At 45.7% G+C, this 15,858-nt stretch overlaps 1 protein-coding gene across 5 annotated transcripts in view; it reads right to left on the bottom strand.

Annotated features, from left to right (window-relative positions):
* AGBL2 (AGBL carboxypeptidase 2) overlaps positions 1-15,858 on the bottom strand; it is a 1,238,365-nt gene that overhangs the window by 821,827 nt on the left and 400,680 nt on the right. For all 5 annotated transcript variants that reach the window (XR_014979319.1, XR_014979321.1, XR_014979320.1 and 2 more), the window contains exon 7: positions 13,820-14,602. Coding sequence is in view for 2 of the 5 variants with exons in the window: in XM_085646520.1 (XP_085502646.1) it covers positions 13,820-14,602 (783 nt within the window). In the remaining 3 variants the exon portion in view is untranslated. The remainder of the gene's footprint in view (positions 1-13,819; positions 14,603-15,858) is intronic.

Genomic DNA, 15,858 nt, shown 5'->3' on the forward strand with positions numbered 1-15,858 from the left:
ATTCCGATGGATTGAAGGTTGACCTGCTCTACGGAGAGAGATGCTCTCTCATAGGAACACAAATGATTCTGCTGGATTGTCAGTTGACCTGTTCTACAGAAAGAGATGTTCGCTCATAGGAACACCAATGATTCCGCTGGATTGGAGGATGACCTGCTCTAAAGAAAGAGATGCTATCTCATAGAAACACCAATACTTCCGCTGGATTGGAGGTTGACCTGCTCTACAGAAAGAGATGCTATCTCATAGGAACACCAATACTTCCGCTGGATTGGAGGTTGACCTGCTCTACAGAAAGAGATGCTATCTCATAGGAACGCCAATGATGCCGCTGGATTGGAGGTTGACATGCTCTACGGAGAGAGATGCTCTCTCATAGGAACACAAATGATTCTGCTGGATTGTCAGTTGACCTGTTCTACAGAAAGAGATGTTCTCTCATAGGAACACCAATGATTCCGCTGGATTGGAGGTTGACCTGCTCAACATAAAGAGATGCTCCCTCAAAGGAACACCAATGATTCCGCTGGATTGGAGGTTGACCTGCTCTACAGAAAGAGATGCTATCTCATAGAAACACCAATACTTCCGCTGGATTGGAGGTTGACCTGCTATACAGAAAGAGATGCTATCTCATAGAAACACCAATACTTCCGCTGGATTGGAGGATGACCTGCTCTACAGAAAGAGATGCTATCTCATAGGAACACCACTGATGCCGCAGGATTGGAGGTTGACCTCCTCTACAGAAAGAGATGCTATCTCATTGAAACGCAAATACTTCCGCTGGATTGGAGGATGACCTCCTCTACAGAAAGAGAAGTTATCTCATAGGAACGCCAATGATGCTGTTGGAATGGAGTTTGACCTGCTCTACAGAAAGAGATGCTATCTCATAGGAACACCAATGATGCCGCTGGATTGGAGGATGACCTGCTCTACAGAAAGAGATGCTATCTCATAGAAACACCAATACTTCTGCTGGATTGGAGCATGACCTGCTCTATAGAGAGAGATGCTATCTCATAGAAACGCCAATGATTCCGCTGGATTTGAGGTTGACCTGCTCTACAGAAAGAGATGCTATCTCATAGGAACAGCAATGATGCCGCTGGATTGGAGGCTGACCTCCTCCACCGAGAGAAATGCACTCTCATAGGCACACCAATGATTCAGTGGATTGGAGATAAACCTGCTCTACATAAAGAGGTGCTAACTCATAGGAACGCCAATGAAGCCGCTGGATTGGAGGATGACCCGCTTTACAGAAAGAAATGCACTCTCATAGGAACACCAATGATTCCGTAGATTAGAGGTAAACCTGCTCTACAGAAAGAGATGCTATCTCATAGGAACGCCAATGATGCCGCTGGATTGGTGGTTGACCTGCTTTACAGAGAGAGATGCTCTCTCATAGGAATGCCAATGATGCCGCTGGATTGGAGGATGACCTGCTCTATAGAAAGAGATGCTATCTCATAGGAACGCCAATGATGCCGCTGCATTGGAGGATGACCTCCTCTACAGAGAGAGATGCTATCTCATAGGAACGCCAATGATGCCGCTGGATTGGAGGTTGACATGCTCTACAGAAAGAGATGCTCTCTCATAGGAACACCAATGATTCTGTTGGATTGGAGGTTGACCTGCTCTACAGAAAGAGATGCTATCTCATAGAAACACCAATACTTCCGCTGGATTGTCAGTTGACCTGCTCTACAGAAAGAGATGCTCTCTCATAGGAACACCAATGATTCCGCTGGATTGGAGGTTGACCTGCTCTAAAGAAAGAGATGCTATCTCATAGAAACACCAATACTTCCGCTGGATTGGAGGTTGTCCTGCTCTACAGAAAGAGATGCTATCTCATAGGAACACCAATGATTCCGCTGGATTGGAGGTTGACCTCCTCTACAGAAAGAGATGCTATCTCATAGGAACGCCAATGATGCCGCTGGATTGGAGGTTGACATGCTCTACAGAAAGAGATGCTCTCTCATAGGAACACCAATGATGCCGCTGGATTGGAGGATGACCTGCTCTACGGAGAGAGATGCTCTCTCATAGGAACACAAAGGATTCTGCTGGATTATCAGTTGACCTGTTCTACAGAAAGAGATGTTCTCTCATAGGAACACCAATGATTCCGCTGGATTGGAGGTTGACCTGCTCTACAGAAAGAGATGCTGTCTCATTGAAATGCAAATACTTCCGCTGGATTGGAGGTTGACCTGCTCTACAGAGAGAGATGCTCTCCCATAGGAACGCCAATACTTCCACTGGATTGGAGGGTGACCTCCTCTACAGGGAGAGATGCTTTCTCATAGGAATGCCAATACTTCCGCTGGATTGGAGGATGACCTGCGCTACAGAGAGATATGCTCTCTCATAGGAACGCCAATACTGCCACTGGATTGGAGAATGACCTCCTCTACAGGGAGAGATGCTATCTGATAGGAACACCAATGATTCCGCTGGATTTGAGGCTGACCTGCTCTAAAGAGAGCGATGGTCTCTCATAGGAACGTCAATGATTCCGTTGGATTGGAGGTTGACCTGCTCTACAGAGAGAGATGCTATCTCATAGGAACACCAATGATGCCGCTGGATTGGAGGTTGACCTCCTCTACAGAGAGAGATGCACTCTCATAGGAACACCAATGATTCCGCTGGATTGGAGGTTGACCTGCTCTACAGAGAGAGATGCTCTCTCAAAGGAACGACAATGATTCCGCTGGATTGGAGGTTGACCTGCTCTACAGAAAGAGATGGTATCTCATAGGAACACCAATGATGCCGCAGGATTGGAGGTTGACCTCCTCTACAGAAAGAGATGTTATCTCATAGGAACGCCAATGATGCCGCTGGATTGGAGGTTGACCTGCTCTACAGAAAGAGATGCTCTCTCATAGGAACACCAATGATTCCGTTGGATTGGAGGTTGACCTGCTCTACAGAAAGAGATGCTATCTCATAGGAACACCAATGTCAAGAAAACTCTTACCTTGTGCCAGAATCTTCCACAGAAGCAGATGATTACTCCCAAGTCCCCTACGTGGTTGCCCAATCAGAAATACTGAATAGACACTCACGGGGGGAAAGGGGAAATGGGAAAAGAATAGAGAGACTGACTGCGTGTCTAGGAACTGCCCAACTTTCTCAATCTGGAATCTTCTATGTGTAGACTCCCACATCAGTTTATTGACTCGTGAAGTAGTTTGGCCGGACCTGCAGAGGACGAGAGAACAAACTTATGCCTCTTAAAGCTCTTCCTAAACCTCTCCACCAACCTCCCTCTAAACTAATAACTACCTGAACAACACTGCAGACTCGCCCCTCTCTTGGTGTGTAGATATAGGAATTACTGTAGGAATGCTAATGTCTGAATTCTCCAAGCTATTCCAAAACAAGTAGAATCTGAAGCCTTTTTAACTTGAAGTGAAATTAGCTGGTCATTAAGTTCATGAAAACCTCAAAGGATATAGTTCCAGAGATACCTTGTTCATGCAAATAGCAAATATTCAGTCTTACTTATAGCAGGAAAAGTTGTACTTGTTGACCTCTGTGAAAGGATAGACTCTCTTCAGGAAACCACCTCAAAATCTCGCTCTAGCTAAGGCCTTCTGAGAACCCTGACGAGAAATTTCTCTCAGGAGGAAAAAATACAGAACTCAAAATATTACTGGGAACAGCGTTCCCGATGTGCACATCCTACCGCTAAATGCGGGAGAAAAATCAGGAGAATAATGAAGTTGAAATTCTCTTCAGTGCAGGAGCAGAAGACGAACGTTGCTCTCTTCCGAGAACTTCAGTTGAAGTGCGCGGCTCATAGGGAGCTCGCGCTAGAGATTTGCCTGGGCTCGAGACCTTAGCCAAAAGACTAGAGCGGTCAGATCTCACTCGATGGCGGCCGCCATCTTGGATTTCCTCAGAGCCGGTTTCCGCAATCAAGAGCAGCAATTTCTGCATTAGGAACCTCAAGTGCGGTCGCGCTTCTCTGAACCTGGAACGAGAGACAATTTTGCTTCTCTTTCCTTAGATCGGGAGGTAAGAACAGCTGCAATCGAGTTCCTGACAGTACCTCCCTCTAAAGATTGTCCTCCCAACTTTGGCTTGTTAGGGTGAATGGCATGAAATTGTTTCACTAATCTAGCAGCGTGTACATTATCAGCTGGTTCCCAGGATCTTGCTTCAGGACCGTAACCTTTCTAGTCTATGAGATAATGCAATCTTCCTCTCCTAACCTTTGAGTCTAAAATTCTTTTTACTTCGTATTCTGAATGTGAATCTATAGTGACTGGATTTGGTGGGGTAGTTAACCTAACATTAGTTGGACTTTTTTTTTAGCAGAGAAACATGAAATACCGGGTGGGTTTCCATTTGAGGAGGCAAGGTGAGTGTTACTGTGACAGGATTGACAATCTTGTCTATTTTAAAGGGGCCCAAAAATCTAGGTGAAACCTTCCAGTTTCCCTTGAGATGTAAATGCCTAGTAGACAACCAGACCAAATCTCCTTTAGAATAATTTGGGTTCGACCTTCTTTTTTGATCAGCATACTTCTTGTAAGTCTCTTTTGCTAAGTTTAAATTTGTTCTGGCAGATTGGTATGTTTCTTGAATCTTTTCTTTAAGACCTTTGACTGCTGGGACCTTATCTTCTGATCTTCCCAAAATTATGTTCGGATGTCTACCCGTGTTCAAATAGAATGGAGAAAACCCTGTGGAAGCATGAACAGCATTGTTATATGCAAATTCGGCAGTCCAGATGAGGTCTGGCCATTCCCCTTCTTGATCTAGAAGGTACAGACGAAGGTATTGTTCAATTTCTTGATTTACCCTTTCCGTCTGACCGTCAGTTTCTGGATGATTGCTTGTCGAGAATCGGGAATCTATTCCTAACTGCCGCATGAAGGCTCTCCAAAAATGAGAGACGGACTGGGTCCCACGGTCAGAAATTAAAAACTGCCGGAATTCCATGTGCTCGAACTATGTGTTGAGAAAATAACTGGGCCAATTGAGGGGCTGTAGGGAGCTTCTTTAAAGGGATAAAATGACTCATTTTGGAAAAAGTATCTACAAATACCAGAATGGTGTTATAACCTTGGCTAGTTGGCAAATCTACAATAAGGTCCATAGTGACAGTGTGCCAGGGGTAAGGCGCTATGGGAAGAGGTTGGAGTTTTCCCTCAGGAGCTTGACTATTGGATTTTCCTCTAATGCACTTATCACAAGAGCGGATGTATTGTCTCACTTGAGGGATCATTGTGGGCCACCAGAAATATCTTTTAGCAATTCCGTAGTTTTTAGGACTCCTTTGTGCCAAGCTAAAGGATCATCATGACAACCTTGTAGACCAGACTCTCGAATTTCTTCTGTAAGCAGATACAAAGTCTCTTTTACATAAGGAAGATTGTCAATCACCGTTCTTTCTTCGTCTTCCTTAGCCCAAGTCTGAATTTCTTCATCAGACATTGATTCTCGAATTTTCTTTTTTATTTCGGAAAATTGTAAGGCACATATACATTTTTCAGCAGGTATAATTGATTTTTCCTGGGATTCCTCAATTTTAGAAACAGTTCCCAACCTGGATAAGGCATCTGCCTTTCCATTAGCTGCTCCAGGGCGGTAAGTGATCGTGAAGTTGTAATCAGCATAAAAAAGCGACCATCTTAATTGTCTGGCGGTGAGGGTTTTAGCTGACTTCAAGAAGTGAAGATTTTTATGGTCAGTAAATACTGTAACCACATGACAAGCGCCCAGCAAATAATGACGCCATTCTACGAAGTCGTCTCTTACAGCTAACAGCTCCTTGTCTGCAATTGAGTAATTAATTTCAAGAGGAGTCAATTTTCTTGATCTAAATGCCACTGGATGGAGTTGTCCAGTTTCTTTGTGTCTTTGGGATAATATACAACCTATAGCCAGATCCGAGGCATCTGCTTCAACGTAGAAAGGTTCTTCTGTATCAGGGTGAAGGAGAATAGGCGCTGAAGTGAAGGCATCTTTGAGAAACTTGAAAGCTGCCTCTGCCTCACTGGACCAATGAAAAGTTACTCCTTTTCTTAGAAGTTTGGTGATGGGAGTTACAAGTCTTGAAAATTCTTGGATGAAACGATGGTAAAAATTGGCAAACCCAAGAAAGCTTTGGACTTCCTTAACACTCTTGGGAGAGGACCAATCCAAAATTGCCTGAATCTTTGCAGTATCCATGGAGATTCCTTTTTCAGATAAGACAAACCCCAAGAACTCTACCTCATGAAAGGCGCATTTTTCTAGCTTCACGTACAGATTATTTTCCAACAACCGTTGAAGAATTGCTCTAACATGTTGTACATGTTCCTGTTGATTCTTGGAAAAAATCAAAATTTCATCTATATAGACCACGGCTATGCGATCAAGGAATTCTCTCAGGACATCATTGACAAAATGTTGAAATGCAGCTGGGGCATTGCATAAACCATAGGGCATTACTTGATATTCAAATAACCCGAATCTAGTCCAGAAGGCAGTTTTCCACTCATCCCCCTCAGCAACTCTGATCAAATGGTAAGCTCCACGAAGATCTAATTTTGTGAAGATTTTTGCTTCTTTCTCTTGATCAAGAAGCACGGGAATGAGCGGCAATGGATATCTGTTCTTAACCGTAACTTGATTCAATGCCCTATAGTCTATACACGTTCTTAACTCTTCATTCTTCTTTTTGGGAACGAAGAACAAAGGAGAGGAGACTGGAGATTGGGAGGGACGAATGAAGCCATTAGCCAAATATTGGTGTAAGTATTCCTTCAAGAACTTGTTTTCTTTTTCCGAGAGGGCATAAATTCTGCTACATGGCAGATTTGCCCCAGGTTCCAATTCAATCTTGCAATCATAAGGCCTGTGTGGAGGGAGTTCTTCTGCCTTGGACTTGTCAAACACAGCCTTTAAATCCTCATAATCCTGGGGAATAGTAACGATTTCTATTGCTCCAATCACATTCGGTTTGATGGCTAAGGACTTTGCAGGAGACGTCTCATAATGTGTTTTTAGAAGGGTTATAACAATGCTTGTGGCAATAGTTTGAGCTAAGTTTCACGGTTCTGGTTTCCCAATTTATTTCAGGGTTGTGCTCCGTAAGCCATGGTAAACCTAGGATCAGCTGGAATTGGGGAGCATCAATAAGATTGAAGGAACTTTTCTCGAGATGTGCTTTAATTCCACTAATTCCGTTTCATCTGTCATTGGGCCAGAGGTCAAGTTGGTACCGTCCACTGCTCGGACTGGTTCGGCAATTTGTTTTTTTAACAAAGTTCATTCCTATTCTTTTGGCATATTGTATGTCGCAAAAGTTGCCAGTCGCCCCAGAATCTATCATCACAGGAACATCTTTAAATGTATTTGTTCCAAAACTCAGATCAAAAGGTACTGTAAGATGCGGAGAAGCTGATTGTAGAGTGTTAGCCAAATGTTGAAATCCAAGAGTTGACTTTGATTGCTCATCCATCAGGGCAACTCTTCTCACTGATGGGGCTTCTCTTTTAACGGATTGTTTGTCTTGGGTTTTTTAGGACATTCTTTCACAAAATGCCCCGACTGTCCACAATACAAACATAAATTCCCTGATCTTCTTTTTTCTTTTTCTTCCTTGGAAAGGGGCCTCGGACACTTCCAATCTGCATGGGTTCTTCTGGAGAGTGCAAACCTGGAATCTTAGCATTTTCGGTTTTACTCCCGTTCAGATCTTCTTTCAAATAATCTTTGATCAATTTGTAATACTAGATCAATTAATTTGGAAACTTCTGTGGGTCTATCTGGGATTTGAGCCAGGGCGTCTTTTAATTCTTCCTTCAACCCTCTGTAGAAAATTGTGGCTCTTTTAGCTTCTGGCCATTCCGTCTCAACAATTAATTTATTGAATTGGGCCAAATAGGAAATTAGATCTCGGTTCCCTTGTTTTAAATCAAGTAACTCGTTATCGGTTGCTTGTGAAATGGCTCAACGGTCAAAGATCCGGAGAAATTCTCTTTTGAAATCTTCAAAGTTGTACAGCACTGGATCATTACGGGAGACAATAGGCATGGACCAAGAGGCTGCGTCACCGCTCAAGTAAGACAATACAAAGGTTGTTTTTGACTGGTCTTCAGCAAAAAATTATCGGTCTACAAAGAAAGTGTAACGAGCATTGGGTTAGAAAAATTTGCGCCTTTTGAGGTACCCCTTTAAAGCGCTCAGGAGGTGCTAAAGGAATTATGGGGGAAATGGAATGTATGACTTGCGTAGTTATCTCGGAGTTGGGGATAGGGAAATCTTTTCTTTCAGGTCCTCTAGTCTGAGATGAGGGCCCGGGGGTGAAGGCATTTAACTTCTGTATAAGCTGTTGATTCTCAGCCTGAGATCTTTTCATTCCTTCTTTTAATTCTTTATTTTCTTCTAACACTAGGGTCAATTGTTGCTGCATGTTTTCAATTAGGGTTGCTAAGGCATTCACATCTAATTCCGCAGTCATCCTGCTTAGGTGGAATAGTAGGCACTTCAATCTGTCAAGAAAACTCTTACCTTGTGCCAGAATCTTCCACAGAAGCAGATGATTACTCCCAAGTCCCCTACGTGGTTGCCCAATCAGAAATACTGAATAGACACTCACGGGGGGGAAAGGGAAAACGGGAAAAGAATAGAGAGACTGACTGCGTGTCTAGGAACTGCCCAACTTCCTCAATCTGGAATCTTCTATGTGTAGACTCCCATATCAGTTTATTGACTCGTGAAGTAGTTTGGCCGGACCTGCAGAGGACGAGAGAACAAACTTATGCCTCTTAAAGCTCTTCCTAAACCTCTCCACCAACCTCCCTCTAAACTAATAACTACCTGAACAACACTGCAGACTCGCCCCTCTCTTGGTGTGTAGATATAGGAATTACTGTAGGAATGCTAATGTCTGAATTCTCCAAGCTATTCCAAAACAAGTAGAATCTGAGGCCTTTTTAACTTGAAGTGAAATTAGCTGGTCATTAAGTTCATGAAAACTTCAACGGATACAGTTCCAGAGATACCTTGTTCATGCAAATAGCAAATATTCAGTCTTACTTATAGCAGGATAAGTTGTAGATGTTGACCTCTGTGAAAGGATAGACTCTCTTCAGGAAACCACCTCAAAATCTCGCTCTAGCTAAGGCCTTCTGAGAACCCTGACGAGAAATTTCTCTCAGGAGGAAAAAATACAGAACTCAAAAGATTACTGGGAACAGCGTTCCTGATGTGCACATCCTACCGCTAAATGCGGGAGAAAAATCAGGGCAATAATGAAGTTGAAAGTCTCTTCAGCGCAGGAGCAGAAGACGAACGTTGCTCTCTTCCCAGAACTTCAGTTGAAGTGCGCGGCTCATAGGGAGCTCGCGCTAGAGATTTGCCTGGGCTCGAGACCTTAGCCAAAAGACTAGAGCGCTCAGATCTCACTCGATGGCGGCCGCTGTCTTGGATATCCACAATCAAGAGCAGCAATTTCTGTATTAGAAACCACAAGTGCGGTCGCGCTCCTCTAAACCTGGAACGAGGGACCATTTTGCTTCTCCTTTACTTAGATCGGGAGGTAAGAACAGCTGCAATCGAGTTCCTGACAACCAATGATGCTGCTTGATTTGAGGCTGACCTCCTCTACAGAGAGAGATGTACTTTCATAGGAACACCAATGATTCCGCGGATTAAAGGTTGACCTGCTCTACAGAAAGAGATGGTATCTCATAGAAACACCAATGATGCCGCTGGATTGGAGGTTGCCCTCCTCTACAGAAAGAGATACTATCTCATAGGAACGCCAATGATGCCGCTGGATTGGAGGCTGACCTGCTCAACAGAAGGAGATGCTATCTCATAGGAACACCAAAGATTCCGCTGGATTGGAGATTGACCTGCTCTACAGAGAGAGATGCTCTCTTATAGGAACACCAATGATTCCGCTGGATTGTCAGTTGACCTGCTCTACAGAAAGAGATGCTCTCTCATAGGAACACCAATGATTCCGCTGGATTGGAGGTTGACCTGCTCTACAGAAAGAGATGTTCTCTCATAGGAACACCAATGATTCCGCTGGATTGGAGGTTGACCTGCTCTACAGAAAGAGATGTTATCTCATAGAAACACCAATACTTCCGCTGGATTGGAGGTTGACCTGCTCTACAGAAAGAGATGCTATCTCATAGGAACACCAATGATTCCGCTGGATTGGAGCTTGACCTGCTCTACAGAGAGAGATGCTCTCTCATGGGAACGCCAATACTTCCACTGGATTGGAGGATGACCTCCTCTACAGGGAGAGATGCTCTCTAATAGGAACGTCAATGATCCTGTTGGATTGGAGTTTAACCTGCTCTACAGAGGGAGATGCTCTCTCATAGGAACACCAATGATTGCGCTGGATTGGAGGCTGACCTGCTCTAAAGAGAGAGATGCTCTCTCATAGGAACTCCAATGACGCTGCTGGATTGGAGGTTGACCTGCTCTACAGGGAGAGATGCTCTCTCATACGAACGCCAATAATGCTGCTGGATTGGAGGCTGACCTGCGTCTACAGGGAGAGATGCTCTCTCATAGGAACGCCAATGATGCTGCTGGATTGCAGGTTGACCTGCTCTACAGAGGGAGATGCTCTCTCATAGGAACACCAATGATTCCACTGGATTGGAGGTTGACCTGCTCTACAGAAAGAGATGCAATTTCATAGGAACACCAATGATTCTGCTGGATTGGAGGTTGACCTGCTCTAAAGAGAGTGATGCTCTCTCATAGGAACGCCAATGATTCCGCTGGATTGCAGGTTGACCTGCTCTACAGAGGGAGATGCTCTCTCATAGGAACACCAATGATTGCACTGGATTGGAGGTTGACCTCCTCCACAGAGAGAGATGCTCTCTCATAGGAACTCCAATGATGCTGCTGGATTGGAGGTTGACCTCCTCCACAGAGAGAGATGCTCTCTCATAGGAACACCAATGATTCTGCTGGATTGGAGGTTGACCTGCTCTACAGGGAGAGATGCTCTCTCATAGGAATGCCAATGATTCCACTGGATTGGAGGTTGACCTGCTCTACAGAAAGAGATGCTATCACAATGGAACACCAATGATTCCACTGGATTGGAGGTTGACCTGCTCTACAGAAAGAGATGCTATCTCATAGGAACACCAATTATTCCGCTGGATTGGAGGTTGACCTGCTCAACAGAAAGAGACGCTATCTCATAGGAACACCAATGATTCCACTGGATTGGAGGTTGACCTGCTCTACGGAAAGAGATGCTATCTCATAGGAACGCCAATGATGCCGCTGGATTGGAGGTTGACCTGCTCTACAGAAAGAGATGCTATCTCATAGGAACGCCAATGATTCCACTGGATTGGAGGTTGACCTGCTCTACAGAAAGAGATGCTCTCTCATAGGAACACCAATGATTCCACTGGATTGGAGGTTGACCTGCTCTACAGGGAGAGATGATCTCTCATAGGAACTCCAATGATGCTGCTGGATTGGAGGCTGACCTGCGTCTACAGGGAGAGATGCTATCTCATATGAACACCAATGATGCTGCTGGATTGGAGGTTGACCTGCTCTAAAGAAAGAGATGCTATCTCATAGGAACACCAATGATTCCACTGGATTGGAGGTTGACCTGCTCTACAGAAAGAGATGCAATTTTATAGGAACACCAATGATGCCGCTGGATTGGAGGATGACCTGCTCTACAGGGAGAGATGCTCTCTCATAGGAACGCCAATGATGCTGCTGGATTGGAGGTTGACTCCTCTACAGAGAGAGACGCTATCTCATAGGAACACCAATGATTCCACTGGATTGGAGGTTGACCTGCTCTACAGAAAGAGATGCAATTTTATAGGAACACCAATGATTCCGCTGGATTGGAGGTTGACCTGCTCTACAGAAAAAGATGCTATCTCATAGGAACACCAATGATTCTGCTGGATTGGAGGTTGACCTGCTCTACAGGGAGAGATGCTCTCTCATAGGAACACCAATGATTCCACTGGATTGGAGGTTGACCTGCTCTACAGAAAGAGATGCTATCACAATGGAACACCAATGATTCCACTGGATTGGAGGTTGACCTGCTCTACGGAAAGAGATGCTATCTCATAGGAACACCAATGATTCCACTGGATTGGAGGTTGACCTGCTCTACGGAAAGAGATGCTATCTCATAGGAACGCCAATGATGCTGCTGGATTCAAAGTTGACCTGCTATACAGGGAGAGATGCTCTCTCATAGGAATGCCAATTATCCGCTGGATTGGAGGTTGACCTGCTCTACAGGGAGAGATGATCTCTCATAGGAACGCCAATGATGCTGCTGGATTCAAAGTTGACCTGCTATACAGGGTGAGATGCTCTCTCATAGGAATGCCAATTATCCGCTGGATTGGAGGTTGACCTGCTCTACAGGGAGAGATGCTATCTGATAGGAACACCAATGATTCTGCTGGATTGGAGGTTGACCTGCTCTACAGGGAGAGATGCTCTCTCATAGGAATGCCAATTATCCGCTGGGCACAAAGCTTAAGAGGAGGCTCTCACCTGAACAGTAACCAAGGGCCTGATTCAGATATTGCCGGATGGGATACTTCATCACAAAGGTGCCAGATATCCCAACCGCCATATTACAAGTGCATGTTATCTAATGGCGCTTGAAATTCAGCGGACGCTTATGACAGAATATCATTTCAAGATTTCAATCAGGCCCATAGACTAGTCCGCATTTACAGGTTTTTAGCAGCTCTAATGACAAATGGGATGTCAAGTTTAAATGTTACAACCCTCCCTGCCTCCAGACCCGGGCCCAAAAATGATGGAAAAGTGGCAGAGAGTGATATGGCAGCATTTACTTCGGAAGAGGGTGAAAGCAAGGTTCTCCACACTGAGGGTTTCAAGGAGGGAAAGGGCTCACTCTGTGGGGTTGCTTGCTTGAGTGTGAGCTGGCTCAGAATGAAGGGGAGAGGCGAAGGGCGTAACTGTGGTGAGAACGACCCACAGATGCAAAACACAATAGCTACACGTGCAGTGACGACATGAGTGTCAGGATGCTTTGTCGTTTCAGTTGTTCCAATATGTATGTGTTGAGCCCCTGAGGAGAAGAGCTATCTTTAGTGCAGCCAGGGCTCAGAGATATGACAAGTGCCGCTCAATTATGGCTGTCTTCTACTACCCAAATGGGGGCAGGGTGGGAGCTGAAGCACAAGTCAGACAGTCTCACAGTCAGATATGAGTAACTGAACAGGTGGACCCTCCACGATTGAGGCATTCAGTCCCTTCGATCTTACTGTGGCAAACACAATACAGCTCGTATGAAGCATCTTATGTAACAACTCAGGATCCATCTGTACACTCCGCCATCTCCTATATGTGAGCGGATCACCCTGGTGCCTAACTTTGTGGAATGTACCCACTTACTTCTCCATGTATTTGGTGTTCTGCCTCCCAAATGAAACAAACATTGTCTGCTTCATGCCATCTACCCAGGCTCTATTGAGGTGCCAGGTCTGTGAGTTACAATTATCTGCTAAACCCCTCCTGGTCAGTCTCCCAAATAGGTTTAATCCAAAACCCAGACACTGTACCCCCACACCCTCTCCAACTCCCCACACCCTCCCACAGTCGAACTCTCAGCAGTGTGCAGTGTGACAGGCAAACTACCTCTCCTGAGCACTGTTTCACCTCACAAGTCCACAACATGCCCCTCCCACTCTCCACACCATCCACCAATCCAGTCCTCAGCAGTGTGGCAGGCCAACTATATCTCTAGAGCCTTATTCCTCCTCAGAAGCCCACAACTCACTTCTTGACCATGGATCGGGTGTGCCACACACAGGGGAAGGAATCCTTCAGCATGGTCCTGTAATTCCTGTTCATGTCCCTCCCCGCCAGGGAGCAGCGGTAGTTACCCACAATCACCCCATCGGGGTTCAGCATTGGCACCACCTTAAATATGAAGATTTCCCGGAGCAGGTGTGCGTCTGGGGAGTCGCTTAGGATGAAGTCCAGAAACCCCTTCATCATCCAAGACCCGTTGGTCTCTCCAGGGTGCACCCTCGCAGTCACCACCACAGCTCTCTTTGCTGCAGCCTCAAGGTAGTGTTGTGATGGTGATGTGATGGTGAGAAGGTAAACGGTATTGCCTGCGAGGCTTCGGCACAAGGGTCGCAGCTTGCAGTACTGCGACTGCACCGGATCGTTGGCCACACTCTGGAGGTGGCGCTGAAGATCTGAGTAAGTGTACGGGTAGCAGTGGGCAAAGTAACACGTATCATCATCATAAGGAAACTGGCACGTCCAGGTGAGGCAGTAAAGCGATGGGCCCTCCGTGACACTGGGGTTCTTGTAGTACTTGATGTCGCCGCCCTCTCTCCTCCAGCCCACACCTCTGGTCTGGGCATCCCTCTGTGAGTACAGCAGGGGTTTCATGCCCAGATTGTACAGGCTGGAGGACTTCATCAGGTTGGTGATGGTGAAGCGATAGACGACACCCTTCCTAGAGTTCTTGACTTGGAAGTAGAACCATTGTGTGTGTTTGGAGGTGTAGAGGTCGTTGCGAAGGGTCAGTTCATACTCGTATTTCCCTCTGTGAGGAGAAATGAATAATAACAGCAATGAGGACATGTCACAGCATAATCGTGAACAAAGTCAAGAAGACAACCCCCTCCTGGCGACAACTGAGGAACGTTCACAGGACATCATGAAGCAGAACGCGTGTGACCGCCATCAGACAGACCGCGATATGTGCAGGGTCATATCCAGAGCACTGCCACAAACACAGACACTCCCAGACCCTTAGACCAGCATCCACGTCTAGGCTACACAAGGCAGTCACAGCATAAATTCAGACCCAAATATGGAGGCAGCCAGAGCTGGGCTATCAGTCAAGTAGCAATCAGACCTCAGGAACCAAGGCAAGTACAGAAAACACCAACCTGCAAACTACACACACAACAGTAGCCAGAGACTGCATAATTCAGTACATGCCAAGCCACTGCTGGCCTGTGGCTACAATACTAGACACACATCATAAGCTTGACCACAAAGAACGAGAGGCCCTCTTCCACAGACAAGACCTCCAAGGACTACAGGTAAAATAAAAAGGAAACACAGTAGAGCCACCTAGTCCACACACAAGCAGAAGCTCATAGCCCTACACTGCTGGCCTGTGGCTACAATACTAGACACACACATCATATGCTTGGCCACAAATAATGAGAAGCCCTCTTCCACAGACAAGAACTCCAAGGACTACAGGTAAAAACCAGGGAGACACAGTAGAGCCACCTCATCCACTGACAAGCAGAAGCTCATACCCTACACTGCTGGAGAATGCTTACAGTATTAGGTGGGCACATCATAAGCTTGGCCGCCCAGAAGGAGAAGCCCTCTTACACAGACAAGACCTCCAAGGACTACAGGTAAAATACCAGGGAGACACAGTAAGCCAGCTTGTCCACAGACAAGCAGAAGCCCATACCCTACACTGCTGGCCTGTGGCTACAATACTAGGCAGAAACATCATTAGCTTGGCCACAAAGAAGGGGAAGCCCTCTTCCACAGACAAGACCTCCAAGGACTACAGGTAAAATACCAGGGAGACACAGTAGAGCCACCTCGTCCACAGACAAGGAGAAGCCCATATCCCTGCAATGCTGGAGAATGCTTACAATACTAGGTGGTCGCATATAAACTCAGACATAAACATGGTCCCTCATGCTGATTCCGAGAACAGAACCTTATGCCAGGATGTGCTATTCTACATCACCTCAAATAGTTCTACAACACCTTTGTGAGCCTGACCTTTCCAGAGGTCAACTTGTCCTCACCCATTTGACTTCC

The sequence above is a fragment of the Triturus cristatus genome, chromosome 3_1 (genome assembly GCF_964204655.1).
Source record: "Triturus cristatus chromosome 3_1, aTriCri1.1, whole genome shotgun sequence".
Lineage (NCBI taxonomy): Eukaryota > Metazoa > Chordata > Amphibia > Caudata > Salamandridae > Triturus > Triturus cristatus.